The sequence below is a fragment of the Microtus pennsylvanicus genome, chromosome 2 (assembly GCF_037038515.1).
Source record: "Microtus pennsylvanicus isolate mMicPen1 chromosome 2, mMicPen1.hap1, whole genome shotgun sequence".
Taxonomy (NCBI): domain Eukaryota; kingdom Metazoa; phylum Chordata; class Mammalia; order Rodentia; family Cricetidae; genus Microtus; species Microtus pennsylvanicus.
The window spans coordinates 70,983,157-70,998,776 of NC_134580.1; the positions used below are offsets into that span (position 1 = coordinate 70,983,157).

The 15,620-nt window shown below is 51.3% G+C and overlaps 1 protein-coding gene across 1 annotated transcript in view; it reads left to right on the forward strand.

Annotated features, from left to right (window-relative positions):
• Positions 1-11,715, forward strand: part of Alx4 (ALX homeobox 4) — a 40,577-nt gene extending 28,862 nt beyond the window's left edge. Inside the window, exons 3-4 of the mRNA XM_075961490.1 lie at positions 5,485-5,613; positions 7,350-11,715. Coding sequence (XP_075817605.1) covers positions 5,485-5,613; positions 7,350-7,679 — 459 coding nt within the window. The 3' untranslated portion in view covers positions 7,680-11,715. The remainder of the gene's footprint in view (positions 1-5,484; positions 5,614-7,349) is intronic.
• Positions 11,716-15,620: the final 3,905 nt, after the last annotated feature.

Below are 15,620 nucleotides of genomic sequence, written 5' to 3' on the forward strand. Positions count from 1 at the left end.
ACGTAACCAAAGCAGATCACTTTCTTCTGCTTGTCCTGCTTCCTCTCCTGGGTAGACTTTATGACTGGTCACGTTATTCTCTTGCCCCTGAACTGAGAGATCCTTGATCATCCACGTGTGTTGCTTTTGAGATGGGTCTCATGTCACTCAGACTGGCCTTTGTCCTACTATGTAACCACAGCCGGCCTTGAATTATTGGCCACGTTGTCCTGCCTTTCATGCCCTGGGATTATAGATTCGGGCCACGGCTATTTCACTTCTGTGTCCCCACCAATTAGAGTAGGCTGGGTGCCGAGCAGCATGTAAGTTTGTGCAGCTTCACACAAACCAGTGGCCCTGCTTTGCCCAGAAGTGTTCCCCCTCTGCAGAAAATCATAGCAAAGAAAGTGAAAACTCAATCTGCCAAAGCACATACGATCAAGGCCCCACACTAGCATTTAAATTGCAGTTTAATATGACATCAACTCCACGGTCAGGCTGCTTTCCACTCAAGGCATGGCACGAATGGAGCATGAGAGTTCCTAGCTATCAGGCAGAAACCTGACATTTGAGTAGAGAGGGTTTTTTATTTTAACATATATTTTAATGTGTGTGTGTTCATGTGTGTTTGGAAGTGGGGGAATATGTATGTACAAGTCTATGTGTGTGTGTGTGTTGTGTTTGTATTTTCATGTGTGTTTGCAAGTGAGGAAAGATGTGTGTGTGTGTGTGTGTGTGTGTTTGTGTGTGTGTAGCCAGAGGTTAACATTAGTGTTAGTGTCTTCCTCAATTGCTCTTGATATCATTTTTTAAAAAATATCTTTTTTTTTCTCTGCACCCTGAGCCTGCTGATTTGGCTAGACTAGGTAACCACTAAGCCCCCTGTCTGCTCCACTTGCCGGTGCTGGAGGATATGGATGCACACCTCCATACCTGACTCTTTTAAGTGGGGTCTAGGCCTCCGAACCCAGGTCCTCTTGCTTCCATGGCAAGTATTTTACAAACTGAACCATCTCAGCAGTCCCAAAAGAGTATTTCTTCTTAATGGGCATAGCACTGTGGTCTGGGCCCTGGGGAATCAGAACAAAGAGTCCTGGGCAGACTCGTGGACAGTGTTGCTTTTATTCTTCTCATGGTTCTGAGGCATCAGTTGAGTGCCCATCAGCTTCACCAAGTCTCGTTTAACACACTGAGGTATCTGCCATTTAACCTGGGTACATAGAAAATGCAAAATGGTTGCCAGGAAACCTGCAGCCCCTTAGACACTGCTAGGGCATGCTGTAGTCTCGTGGTTTGTTGAAGAACTGCAGAAGAGCTTGGTTTTGCTGACATGCTGTGCCATGGGGCCTTCTCAAGCCCTGTGAGACCTCACCTACCTGAGATTTGAGCTCACAGATGAGTCCGATTCCAGCCTCAGCTCTAACCCAGGACTGGGGACAGGGAAGGAGGGGTAGAGAAAGGAGTAACTGGTTGCAAGGCTACAGTGCCAGTAGGTAGCATGTTGGCATGGGGCAAACATGTTTGCTTTCTACTTGTATGTGTACCTGTGTGCATGTGAGCACCACATACATGCACACTGCTCAAATGAATTCGAGTATGCAGAACAGAGTTCAAGGAACATTCGGCAGGAAACAGAGAATGACACAGAGCAAGTCACTGATATCCACCTAGGACACTGCTTTGTGGACACACACAGACATACACAAGCCTACTTCCAAAACGGTGAGAGTATTTACAATTAGAGATTTATTTTAGCTTAAGAACAGAAACAGTGCCAAGAAGTGAGGTTATTGTGTTGAAACAAGCAAGCAAACAAACAAAACCCCCACCATGATAAAGTTCATTATTGTCAAATTCAGCTTTGAACTTCCTGTCAGCCAAGATAGAAAGGGAAACCTTAATTTATTGTATATCAAATTATTGCAGCTATACAAATACATTACAGATATATTACACATTATTATACATTATCAAACATATTCCTATCAAACAGGAAGGTTATAGAATTACAGAAAGGTGTTTCAGAAAAGATCCCACCCATCTTTTGATGAGGAAGAAAGACCTACATGTGGGAAGTGACTCCCAGAGTTAACAACAATGCAGAACAGCACCGAGCCTGGAATCCAGGGCTCCCCAGCTCTAGGCCAGTGCTCTTCCACTTTAGCTTGCAGTTCCTGGCACATGCCAGACTGTTTGTCTTTTCTCTGTACAAAAGCAGCAGAGTGGGTGGGATCTCCATGTGCGTCAAACCTCTGGGTTGAGCTGAGCCTGGCAGTGCCCTGGGGGTGGGGATGAGTAAGGCAGGGTGTACTAGAACTGCAGTTTTGCCTGTCTCTGTGGAGTTTGCTCAGGACACGCACTCTGCTGGTGGCAAACCAGGTGCCTAGTGTGCAGTGACGGCAGGAACAAGGAGGGGGCCATGAGGGGGTCCCACGATGGTCCTTCATGGGAAGCAGCCTGGGGTCTGGCCCTGCTCCAGGGGGCTTCAGGGCCTCTCTCTGCTGTCTGGGATTCCAATCTCCACAGCTGGTGTCTGAAGACAATGAGACTGAGGCCTCCCCGCCCTGGGCCACCCCGCCCTGGCCCCAGATGGGCTGCGGTTAGAGATGCCTCCTCCAAGACAGTCGGTTCCTTGAATGGCCTGGTCCTCGGGAGAGGCCTGTGCTGAGTGGGCCAGGTCCGGGTGGCCCAGGAACGGGGTGGTCCTGGGCGCGACATGCAGAATGGAAGCACAGTGGGGACCTCAGTGAGTTCTCCTCCTGGGGGCTATAGAGATGAGCCTGCGGTTGCACAGCCCTGAGGCACAGAGGCACAGCTGGGGGTCAGAGATGGGAGAACACATCAAGTCTCTGCACAGAGATGTGGATCGGAGCACGGAGGGACCACCAGGTACCGTGCGACCTCCTGGAGGATGTGAGGACATTGAAGGTCAGTCAGGCTAACAGCATAAGCTGACTGGGGGACAGGAAAGGCAGGGACAAAAGCTCAGGCCTCAGGAACATGGAAAGGATAGGGACAAAAGACCACCCTGGGAAGGAGGTCCCAGGCAGGCCAGCTCCCACTGATCTAAGTGTCTCCACTCTGCGCCCACCTCCTATCTCTATCAAATAAATCTTACCATGACCTTTTTCTACTTCTTTCCCCAAACACTGTTCTTGACTGCCCCTTCCCAGACAATGGGGCTTCCCACTTCCCTCAAGCCCTGTATCCCATCCTTCACCCACTCCTTCAATTCCTTCAATTCCAGGCCCCTTTGCCAGACACTGGCTTTAACCCTCCCTGGGTCCTCGGTTTCCCAGCCCTCAGTGACATCACCCACCTCTCTATCCCCACCACAAAAAGGACCTGGAACCCACAGACACAGCAGCAGCAGCTTCTCTTGCCTGGGCCCCACCCCCAGAGATAGGAAGGAGCAGAGCTGTGTATTTTGGTGCCTCTAGTGCCCCTCTCCCCAGAAAAACCTGGGAGGCTGAGGATGGAGCGGAAGGCTGAGCTCAGTCTGCAGGAAATTAAACATGAAATAAAAACAACCTTCTCTGATTGACTCCTCCATCCAGCCCCCAGCCCCCACTGCAGCCACTGATAAGGTGGATCCCATTTCACAACGCAGAAGACCCCCACCCCCCACGTGCTCCTTTCTCCCAGTGGGCATCCTGGATCCCAGAGTAAAAGTACTCCTCCCCCAGGCTCAGGGGCAGGGACTGAGACTCTGAGCTTTGGAGAAGGCTGCTCTCCAGGGAGGGCATAGGAAGGACGCTCTGAGTGTGTATATGTATGTGCACATATGTGAGTGTACACACATGGCCAGATAGCTGTGTTTGCGTGTAAATGTGTGTATATGTCAGATTAGGAATGTGGAAGTGAGCTGGAGAGGAAGTGCACCCATTTTCCCTTCCCAGCTCTCAGGAGATCTATATCCTGGGGGTTTTCACCACCTTTCTTCAGCAAGAGAATGAGGTCAGGCACAACTTGAGTGCTCTAGAAACTCCATGCTGTGTGCTCCCATTTGCTGTCCCCACAAGGCACCACCTCTACCAGGATATCAGCCTAGACCTTAGTTTAATGCCATTCTGAAGATGTGGAAATTGAGGCTCTGGACAGGGCAGGCCAAGATACTCTAGAAGCCCCACAGGTCATAGCCACTGCAGAAGGCCAGTCCCTCTGCCATAGTTCTGAGGAGTCTGGGTGCTCACAGGCGGGTGGGGAGGCTACTCTGGTCTCCATCCCAGCACTGTTGACTGCCTTGACTAGGGAAGCTTCTGCCCTGCCTGTCAGTATTGTCTTTCCTGTGGTCTGGGCCCAAAGTGAGCAGCCTGGGTGCAAATCACCATGGTTCAGACCTGTCCAGCCATTTGTCATTGCAATAGGACACTGTCATAGGCAAACTTCACAATCAAGAACCACACAACTGAGTTACAAAATCAATATATCTTTTAAAGTGTTTTAAGAAAGTTTACACTTCTTGCTAGGCTGCGTTCATAGCTGTCTTGTGAGGCCACAGACTGAGCACGCATTGCTGAGGTGTGATGTGTCCACCTGAATCTAGAGACCACTGGAAGGTGCAGAATAAGCTGCCGGTGTCATCCTCCGAGGAGCAACTGGTCTACCCTCTTCCCACTGCTTCCTCTCCCACACTCTCTGGGCTCCCTCCACTCTGTTCATAACCAGTCAAGGCTCTTAGAGTAGCAGTCTGCCCCTTGCCCTTGTCTTCGTGTCTTGGGTGATTCTCAAACACCCTACCAGAGTCTCCACACTTCCTCTAACTCAGAGACCCCTCTCCTGGCTGAGTACTTGGTCAAGCCAATGGCCCAGCACTTATGCCTCAGTAGGATTTTCAGCAGTCACCCCTACCGACACCTTCCTAGAGGCGGCCCCCGAGCTGGTGTGTGCAGCCCTCTACCATCTGGCTCCCGTTTTCACACATCTTTTCCTGAGTGCTGTCACTCCAAAAGGCCTCACCCACTAACACTCAAGGGAAGTTCTGAGTAGACTGTTTCTCTCCGACGGATGCAGGAATGTGTGTACTCTGGATTTGCATCCATAGGCAGGTCCATGAGGACTTCAGGACTGTGTGAGACTGGCTAAGGGAAGAAATTTCTAGAAAGGTCTTCATAGCTTGATGGGATTCTTCCTGGAGTCTGTGATCCTCAGCAGATTATACACAGCACTAGGAAGAAAACCAATGGCTTGTGCTCATTCTCCTAATTTATGTATGTGTGTGCATGCATGTGTTTGTGTGTGTGTACATGCAACATTTGCCTGTTATGGAATCTGAAGCTTAAGAAGTTAGGCAGGCCCCAAATCACAATTATGGTCAATGCAGTGTAGGCAGCCTTCCTAATTCTGACAATTTCGCACGGTTAGTTGCTATACCAAAGATTGAAAGGTGGAGGCTGACTCTTTCTCTGTGCCCCTAACATACACACCAGGCAGGTGGAGTTAGGGAGCAATGTTCGCTGTCTGAGAGCAAGACCTGAGACCTGTGACTGCCACTTTGTCCTGTAGGTTTGGTTCCAGAACCGGAGGGCCAAGTGGCGGAAGAGGGAGCGCTTTGGGCAGATGCAGCAGGTCCGGACCCACTTCTCCACTGCCTACGAGCTGCCCCTCCTCACTCGAGCTGAGAACTATGCCCAGGTAAGTCCTCTTGCCCAGCTGTCTCCTGTGACCCCAGTCAGCACTGCAGGTGCAGGGAGGAGGAGGGCTAGGCCCAGGTCTCTGTCCCTGGCGGTGGGAGACCTAGAATGTTGGGGCAGTGTATTCCTCTGCTGTGGTGAGCGTCTGGCAGATGGAGACCAGGTGTTAACAGAGTGCTGGCTGTCACCTGAGGAAGGGAGCGCTGCATCTCGAGGGCCGTGGCCAGGTTGGAATGCACATGGAAGTCTGGGCCCAAGACAAAGCTTCCTCAGTCTTAGTCTTGCCGCCTTAGTGCGTCTCCAACCCTCTGAGCCCAGCTTCTTTGCTTATAAATGGGACGATATAAGTGTCCATTTCAGCTCTTCTATCACTGTCGTAAGGTCTAGAGTCGTGGTTTATGGGTTTGGCATTCGGGCATCTGCCTGCTGTCTCCCCTCCTTTCTCCAGCAACTTCCTGTCTGTCCATCAGCCAGAACGAGGAGTGATGTCAGTGATGGATGGATGTCCTCCTGACTGAGTGTACCCTGACACCTCCCTCATGACCTCCCTCTGCTCCTGTGTCCCACTCCCCTCTTCCTGGTGGCACTCTGCCCCCTGTTCTTGAGACTCTCAGCAGCCAATGGCACCACTGCTCCCAAGAGCGCCTGGGTATGGTGCTGTCAAACAGCCTCTGTCCATCCCAGCCCTGACCTGGGCCGGCTGCCCAGGATTTGAGGGTCAGAAGGCAACCCTAGAGGTGAGGCTGAGGAACGTGAGGACATCAGCTTCACCTCTGGTCACATTCTGTAATACCTTCCTCTCCCTCTGTCCTCCTAGAGCCAGCCTCTAACTCCCTCTCTTTGCCCTTGACAGCTACCATCTGAGCTCGGAGCTAGAGGGAGGAAACAGGAAGAGACCCTGCCTGTCTCTCCCACTGCTCCACAGACTGCAAGTTCTAGATCTTTCCAAGAGAGGGTGGTGGTCACATTGTCCCCTCTCTGGGGCATGCTGAGGCCAGAAACAGGACATGGTCAGCCTGCAGGCCGTTCTTGGGACCAAGAGGACTAAGTTCATGAGGGCCTTGAGGACCCGGTGCCCACCTGGCACTTTTAAAGGCCTCCTTGAGTTCTTTCCAAACCCTTGGGTTGGGCAGGCAGAGAAGCCTGTCTGAAATAACAGAGAACCTAGAGTTTAGAGAGCATAGTCCTCTCTTCAAAGGGGGACCTCTGCACCCCAGATTTACTTCCTCAAAGATGCTTAGAGGGCAGAGGAAGGTGAGGCCAGAAGTGGGTGGTGGGAAGAGACAAGGAGTGACTGTCATTTCAGTGGAAGAGAGGTGTGGGGGCTGGGTCACCTTTTCACTGCTGGGCTAGCCGGGAAGGCTCAAGGCACTGAGCTAGGTCTATGGGAGCATTCAGATGCCTGTCCCCCACATCGATCCCCATATCACCCCACCCTGAAAGTCCAGAGCCTGTGTCCCCAACAAGATGCTCTCAGGTTGATCCAGAGTAATGCTTTTACTGGCCCCTGGGGGAAACTGGATACTTAGTCCTTGCTACTGAATGTCGAGTATAGATCTACTCTGGGAATTGAAATCCTAAAACATAAATTCACCTCCAAACTCACTGGGCATCCTTAATGTTAGACAGTTAAGAATGGTTTCATTGTAATGATGGGCAAGTGAAGAGGGTGACAGCCCCTTCTAGACCACTGCCCTCCTAGCTGGCTTGTGACATCTCTCCTTTCACTGTCCCCAGATTCAGAACCCATCCTGGATTGGCAACAATGGCGCTGCCTCGCCAGTGCCAGCCTGTGTGGTCCCCTGTGACCCAGTGCCTGCCTGCATGTCCCCTCATGCTCACCCTCCTGGCTCTGGGGCCGGCAGTGTCTCCGACTTCTTGAGTGTCTCTGGGGCTGGCAGTCACTTGGGCCAGACACATATGGGCAGCCTGTTTGGAGCAACTGGCCTCAGTCCGAGCCTCAACGGCTACGAGATGAACGGCGAGCCAGACCGCAAGACCTCAAGCATTGCTGCACTGCGCATGAAGGCCAAGGAGCACAGCGCAGCCATATCTTGGGCCACATGACAGAGCCCCTCCTGCCAGTCCTGATGCCGTGCTCCTCCCTGGGGCCTTGGCCACATCCCTGCCTTCCAGGCTCCGAGCTTCCCACTTGACTCTCCTCTTAGGAACCTGGCCTGGCCCAGGGGCCTGGCCCTCAGCACTTTCAGTCACCCCAAGTCTGAGGCCCTAGGGACTACTGGGAAGGAGGGGGCGGTAGGCCCTTAACCCTCCCTGGCACTGAGGCTGCAACCCCTGCTCCCTGCCAAAGGCAGTGGAGAAAGCCAGGTGGCTCTGTGAGTAGTTTTGTATCATGTAAGCTGAGGCCCTGTCTCTCTTTGTGTTCCTTCACCCTTCCATTTGACTTGAGTTAAAGTTAGGCTCCCCTCCAGACCTAACAGCTTCAACAGTCCAGTCCCATCTAACCGTCCTTTCTTCTGTGTGGTACCCTGCTCACTGGGTCTATGGCTGTGTGTCTTAAGGAACAAGCTGCCTTGCAGAGTCAGCTCCTGACCGCTTTGCATCCCAAACGCACATGGAACCCCACCTCCTTTATCCAAGGCATCTGATCATCCACCCATCTAATGGGCCTTGTGACTATAGCTTGACTGTCCCCTGTGATGGATGCACCTGGGGAAAGTGCGGCAAAACGGAAGGACTCTGTTGCTGTCCGCCCGTAAGGATGACCGAGCTCCAAGGAGATATGGGCCTGCATTTGATCCTGAAACTGGTTCTGGTTGACATTGTGGGGGTGGGGTGCTAGGTGTGAATGGAGGCAAGGACGTAGATCTGTCACCTCCACCACATGTGACCATCAGAAGCCAGAGAAGCTCCCAGAATGATGACCACAAGGAGGACCCAGTGGGTAAATCCGGGGTATCACCTGGCATCTTCTACGGTGGGGAGGTCTCTTGGTCAGCACTGGAGCCTCCCAGGGTCCCTCTGGGAGGAGTTGAGATAATTCATCCTCTCCCTCCTGGTCACTCATTGGGTCGTGGGTCATGTCATGGTCTGGAAGAATTTATACCTTGGAAGACATAAGTTAGAGCGCAGGGCCACGGCTGAGCGGCTCAGGAGCAGAGGACATGTGACCAGCTTGGCCTTTCTATGCTCAGACTAACCACGTCCACCCACCACCCTGCCGCAGCATCATACCTGCCGGAGTTTCCTACACAGGGTAGGTGGCGATCGGTGCCCCTCTAGGCTAAAAGGAGAGCTGCTTTCTAATCGCCCTCCATACCTGTTAGAGATCCTATCCTAACTGCCCCAGGGGCCACGGTCTCTGCCTCAACTGGTCTCAGGAAAGGCTCCAATCCAGGCCCACTCTCTCTGGCAGAAAACCCTTCTGAAACCAGTTCCCTATCTGAAGGAAGGGGCTCCCTGTCTACCTGACTTGACCTGGAGTTAGGAATTAGCATTTGAAGTGACCCTAGCTGTCACCTAAGCTGGAGCACAGAACCACCCTTGAGGTAGGTCCCTCAAGCAGGTGGCCTTTCCCTGAGGAGACACACTTGCCTTTTCTACCTTCTTCTGCCTTGACTATTGTCCGTGAGGCCCACTAGGCTCAGGGTTCTGCTCACTGAATGGCCTCTCTCTTGGAATGAGAACTGAGGACCCCTGCCTTGGATCTGCCCTAGGTCTCTGGGTGAGAGGGAACCACAAACCCTTGTTTGTGTCCTCATCTGCTCTGGAATGCAGGCAGAGTAAGCTCTCAGCAGAATGGAGACTCTGGCTTGGCCCCCGAGTAAGAGCCAGATCTCTTGAGAAGCAGTAGCCCTGGAATAGATCTTAGGAAGGCAAAGAGGACTTCGGTATTGAATTTAGTGTTCTGGTGACTCGGCTTTGTGTTTCAGATGTCTGGGGAGCAAGACCTCCAGTTTGGAGTGCACTGAAATAACTCACCCCCTCAGAATCAACCAGAGAAGGAAGTGCTTAAGGGCTAGAGCAATTCCCTGGGGTTCTTCATGGCAGCAAGTGGGAAAACATCCCTACCCTAGGTAATCAGTACAGAGTGAAGAGCCAGGACAGCGCAGAAAGGAAGGAGAGTGGGTTTTTGGTAGATTCTTCTGGGAGTGGCATATAACTTCCCTAGGTTTTATTTCTGGCCAGCCTACTAGACCCAAGTCAGGCAAATTCTAACCCCTGAGCCTCAGAATGGAAAGGTATATAGCAATAGCTGATTGTTTCCCACACAGTCAAGAACTGACATGCCTTCCACCATCTCTCCAGATGCGGCAATTTCCACCCAGGCTGCTCTGGAGGGCCTTGGTTCCCAGGGCAACTGGAGATGCTCTGAGCCTCCCTCATGTCTCACATCTCCTCAGCATCCCAAGTCTCCAGAAGAGAATTGTGGGGTGCTGTGGTACCTAGTGGGCCTTAGGTATGCTCTAAAGTAACAGGCTTTCATGGCAACCTAGCTTCCCAAACAGTCAGATCTTCCAAAGGTCCAGATGAAGAGAGAGGACTCTGCCTACTGGGTGGTCACTACTGGACAGAGGCCAGCCTTGCCTGGCATCCACCTGGTGTGTCACAGAGAGCAGCTAGGCCTGCCTCAGCTCATTTCTCAAGGAGGCCCTTTAACAGCACAAGGGCCAAAGCTCTGCTACAGAAGGCATGTCTCCAAGATTTTTTTTAGTTGTTTTAATTCTTTTGATTCTGCTCTCACAATCATGCCTCCAACTTGGAGAAGCAGGATGGGTGGGTATTTAGGCAAGGAGGTAGCAAGATCCAGGGGTTCCCCAGTACACACTACAGGGCTCATGGCTGACACAGCTCTGATGCCTCATCTCCCTGATCGAACAGAAAGGATTCCATGGAAACCACCATATTTCCTTTACATGGTCAATTTTCCTCTGGGATATCCTTGGGCAGATCATCTCTGGAGACTCAAAGGAACCCAAGGTCCCAGGCCAATGGGAATGGCTCTGACTGTCAGGTACAGAGACAAGCAGACCCAGCAGAGGGAGAGTACCAGGCGACCTTGCCTTCGGGGTGCTAATCAATAACCATACAATTTCAAGCCAGGACAAGCTTCTATTTCTTTCCCTCAGCCCCACTGTGCTGCAAGGATGCCACAGGGAGGAGTTCCCACCGGACGGTATTTCCCACCCTTCCCTCTCCTTTCCTTACCTTTCACTCACACATAGAGCTAGGCCTGTATACTACTGATTTTGGAGGACCGTTTTCAGTGTCTAATAACCTGTTTGGGTGTGCAGTGGTCAGAAAAAAAAGAGAAAGAGAAAGCAGAATGAGAGATGGAACATGAACCTCAACCAAAACTCGCTGTTCTTGTAGGCTATTTTAACCCTGTATAAATGCAACTTTTTCTTTAGCTTAATGGCCTGGGGTGGAACATTCAAATATATATATATATATATATTAAAATACATTAAAATTTCAGAAAAATGTAAAAAAAACTGAGATCCGTTCCATAAAGTTTTACTGCCTATACCACCATGTAACTACATTATAGCAAAAATATTAAAAGAAACATTCTTTTCTTTTAAAGTAAGTTATTGCACTTACATCTTTTGGAGAGGGGAAGAATGTGGGAAGAAGCGGGCTGAGGGGCTGAGGTGGGTGGGATGCAAGGCAGAGGCAGCTGACGCTCCCAGCACCCCCTTTGTCAGGCACAGCCCAGACTGTCTGTTTGGTTGTTGTTGTTTGCAATAAACTCCTTCCTCCTCTCAACTGGAGTCTGTCTGTTTTGTTCCTGACTTATGACAGATGAAATATGATCAGAGAGGTCTCTGAAATCTCACGTTAATTGAAGTCGGCAAAAAAATACTAACAGTGCCCTTTTGAACTGCTGACACAGTGCAGGATGGGTTACCAGGCTAGATTAACAACAGGTGGCCAGCCAAGCCCTGGTGCAAAGAGGGGTGCATGGTCTGACAGGGTCGGGGATGCACGCATCCTCTGACTCTTGAGTTGTAGGCGGGCCAGAGGGGCCAGATGGACCAGAGGGGCCTAAGCCTGCTTCTTAGACAGTAGGATGGGTCATAACCAAAGCTTCTTGCCTCTCCTGTGCCCAGTAGACTATACCAGAAGGGCTTCAGCAGCTGTCCTCCATACCCCTGATGTCCCCGAGAGCCGTGCTTTCAGAATCTGTTCTGGAAGCCGGATGAGAGCCAGAGCATCAGGTCCTGCAACCCTGCACCGAGAATGCAGGGCAGGCCTCTAGGAGGCGCAAGACCCAAGCCTGACCCTAATAACAAGTACTGCATGGTAGAAGGGACATTCCAGCAGGAAAGAAATGGACAAATGAGTCTGAAAGCCAGGCTGTGCGGATGAAGGATGAAGCAGACGGGCTGCAGGATGTGACGCAGAAAGAGGCAGCTAGCGTGAGGAGCAGGGGGCACAGGGTGCATCCGTCCCTATCTGGTCTAACAACCTGTGGGGAAGACTAAAGATGAGGCACACACATGTGCTTATACGGTGATACTGCAAAGGGGCACAAAGGATGGTGACTGTTGAGAGCTTTTCTTCCCAGCTCCTCCTTCCAACTATCTGAACTCTCAGACATACCTTAGACTTGCTGCCTGTGGGGAGGGAACTCCGTGTAGCACAGATGTTTTTAGGTGGACCTGGAAACTTTAGAAATGACAGCTGGCACACATTAGGGCTGAGGGACACAACAGCATCTGACCTCTTACCCCGTCACAGAACAGCTACTGAGGCAGAGGCAGGAAAAGAGCCACATGCACTTGGAAACCATCGAGAGCTGTTTCTACCACCCATCTCTGCTTCTTCCTTGGGAGTTAGGCACTTGAATCTGAGTCCAGACAAGGGCTGTTTCTCCAGGGAAGTCTGGCTTGTGGGAAGCTGGCTAGGCCATACTTCCCTGGTGACTGAAGGAATTCATTCCAGAGACTGGTGCCTCTCAATACAGCCATCTCTCAGTCGCCATGGGGTATTGTCTCCAGGACCTTTGGATACCCAAATCCAAGAAGCTCAAGTCCCTTCTATACAATGGTGCAGCCGCTCCCCATCTATTTTGACCATCTCTGTATCCTTAGCAATACACAGTACAGCAGGAACGCCAGGTACACGGTGTTAAACTGATAAGATGAAGTTAGCACATGCTCAGTAGTGAGGCAAACCTCCTTTAATATGTTTGTCCCTCTGTTGAATCTGCAGACAAGCAATCTGAGACCATGAGGGTATTGACTTTACTCTCGGGGAAGGGGGAGGCTGTTGCTGACTACGGCTCCAGCCCCCTGTCTGGCTACCCAGCTCTACTCACTGTCCTTCAAACTATCAGAACTTTCATTTGTCACCATCGTTGGGATTGCTATGCTTCTGCCCAGAATCCTCTGCCCCTCCTGGCTTTCTTGCACTAGGAGATGTCCCACTGATCCCAGAATCCTCGGTCCCCTCCTGGCTTTCTTGCACTAGGAGATGTCCCAATGATCCCAGAATCCTTGGTCCCCTCCTGGCTTTCTTGCACTAGGAGATGTCCCACTCATCCTGTGCATTTCTTTCAGACAAGGCCTCTGTGGGTCTCTGTTTAGTGCTTTCTGGGAGCTGTGTGCAGGTTCTGAGGGAGTGAAATGAGACTTGGAGCTGAGTCAGGGTTGGGGAGGAAGGTCAGAGGAGAGTCAGAACACTTTCTGTTGAGCCACAATGGGCTGGGAATGCAGCTCAGTTGGTGCGGCGCTTCCCTGGAATGCATGAGCCCTGGAATTCATCTCCAGCACTGCATAAGAATGACACAGGCCTGCAATCCCAGCATTTGGGAGGTGGAGGCAGGAGGATTGCAAGTTCAAGGTCATCATGAGCTAGATAGCAAGTTTAAGGCCAGCCTGGGTCACATGAGACCCTGGAGAGAGAGGGAAGGAAAGAAGAAAGGAGAGCAAGCTAGGGAGGAAGACAGGGGGTGCGGGGGAGAGGGGGGAAGCTGACTCAGGCTTCTGGAGAGCAACTTGTAGTGAACTCAGCCTCAGCTTGACCTTGGTCCTCAGGAATCCAGCACATCTGTGAAAAGCCATAATATGACAGGGGATCTGTCCCCATTCTTTATTTCGCCTGAGGTCAAGCCAGCCCAAGGCTAGCTTCCCATGACAGCGCAACAAGTCCTGGCCAGCAGCCTTCATCTTGGAGCCTCTCCACTTAGTCTTGGGCTCAAACCCCACGTTTCAGTCTCCCTTAGATAACCTTTGTGCCCCCCACTCTCCACCCTGCAGAGCGGTTTTTCCTGCCTCAGTGCCAAGCCTGGCCAAAGCTGTTTTTTGCCCTGTGCCCCTACCTTGCTATAAGAAACGCTGACAACCCCGGCCACCATGAGTGGGTTGGTCCCCAGACAGCAGGATGCTTGCTGTGCTGTAGAGAGTGGAGTGGGGGCTAGGGGCGGAGCTCATCCTCCCATGGCTCAGATTTGCATGCTCAGCAGCTAAGGAACAATGGACCCTCCACAAATAGCACAAATAGCCAGCTCCCCCCAAATAGGGCTGATTACAGCCCCTCTACGTGTTAGTGGAGAGAAGATGGAAGCTGGTGCCAGAAGACAATGGGGTGTGAGAGTTGAAATTTTCCCAGGAATTCTGTGTGATTCCAAACAGATTTTTTTTTTCTTTTTAGCTCAACACAGACCAACAGGCTCGAGGAAGGGCAAGCTTGCACAGGGAGCTTGGCTTTATGGCCATGTGCACAACATGTGTTAAGGTGTCGCCTTGGCTGGTGGAGAGCAAATCCACTGTGGTGCCTGCACGGGATCTCCTTGGAGCCCTTCAGGACATGATTCTTAGATGTTCCAGGATGGGGGGACAGTGCTCTTGCCAAGTCTTCTGGGATTTTTTTTTAAAATTTTTTCACAAGTCCCCTCCCCCTCTCTTCTCTGTTCTGTACCTACAATGTATCTCTACTATTCCCAAGCTCTTTATGAAAAGTACTAGGCCCATGCATACCATGAAATGAGAGACAAATGAAGGTGAGAGAGACGGAGACAGGCATACAAAGATGGTTGAGAGGATGGGGAAGGATGGACTGTGGAAGCCTGCATCTCCTCTCTGACAGATTTGCAGGGAGAGCTCTGTTCTGAGGAGAGAAGGGAAACTACAGGAAGTCACAAGTGACTGAGGTCAGAGCTGGTCTTAAAGATGGTCTACTCTGCTACTGCAGGCCAGACACTAAGATGCTTCTGTTGCATGTCCTGCCCTCCACTGATAAAGCAGAGACACGGCTCTCCGATCCTCTCACAAGGCAGTTACAAAGCCCAAGAATTAAAGGGTTTGACATAGTGAAGTGCTGGAGAGACAGGCAACACTATGCACACAAGAGCTTTCTGCCACTCAAGTGGCTAAGGGCAGGACAGCAAACATGGAGGGACTGTCACCAAGTGTGTCACCAGACTATGATATATTTCTGGGTGACTAAAGTGCAGTATTTGATCTTCGTGGGATGTCATAACTAAGTCCCACACTTGGTGCAGCTTAAACAACAGACACTCAGTTCCTCATAGCAGCAGAGGTTGGGGCCCTGGCTCATGGAACTGGAGTGGTCTATCTCCAGTTTGCAGATAGATGATGACTTCTCTTGGTGTCCTCTATACAGTCATGTGGAGTAACATGGCTTGCTGACAGATGACCCCGCCCTCATGCCTTTTTCATAGATGCTCTCTCCAAACACAGTGGCACTGGGTGGTGGCAGTGGGGGGTGGAGTTTGTGTGTCAGAGTTTCTGTAAGTGAACAAGGGGTAGAATTCAGTTAATAACAAGCAGTGTGGCTCGTGTGTTATGTGGTGAGGGACAGGGATACACAAGAACAAGTGGGTGAGCATTACTAGAGGGTCTCAGAATCCCAGTGAGTTCCAAGACACTGACTTGAGAAGACTCATTAAGCAGAGAGGGCAGAGCGGATGGGCTCCCAACTTTGCTTTGTAAACTGTAGGCGTCAGTCTAATTGGATTATGGGACACACAGTGTCCCTTCTGGGTGGAAGGGGGCTTCCAACAGAGCCTGTTGGGTAAAT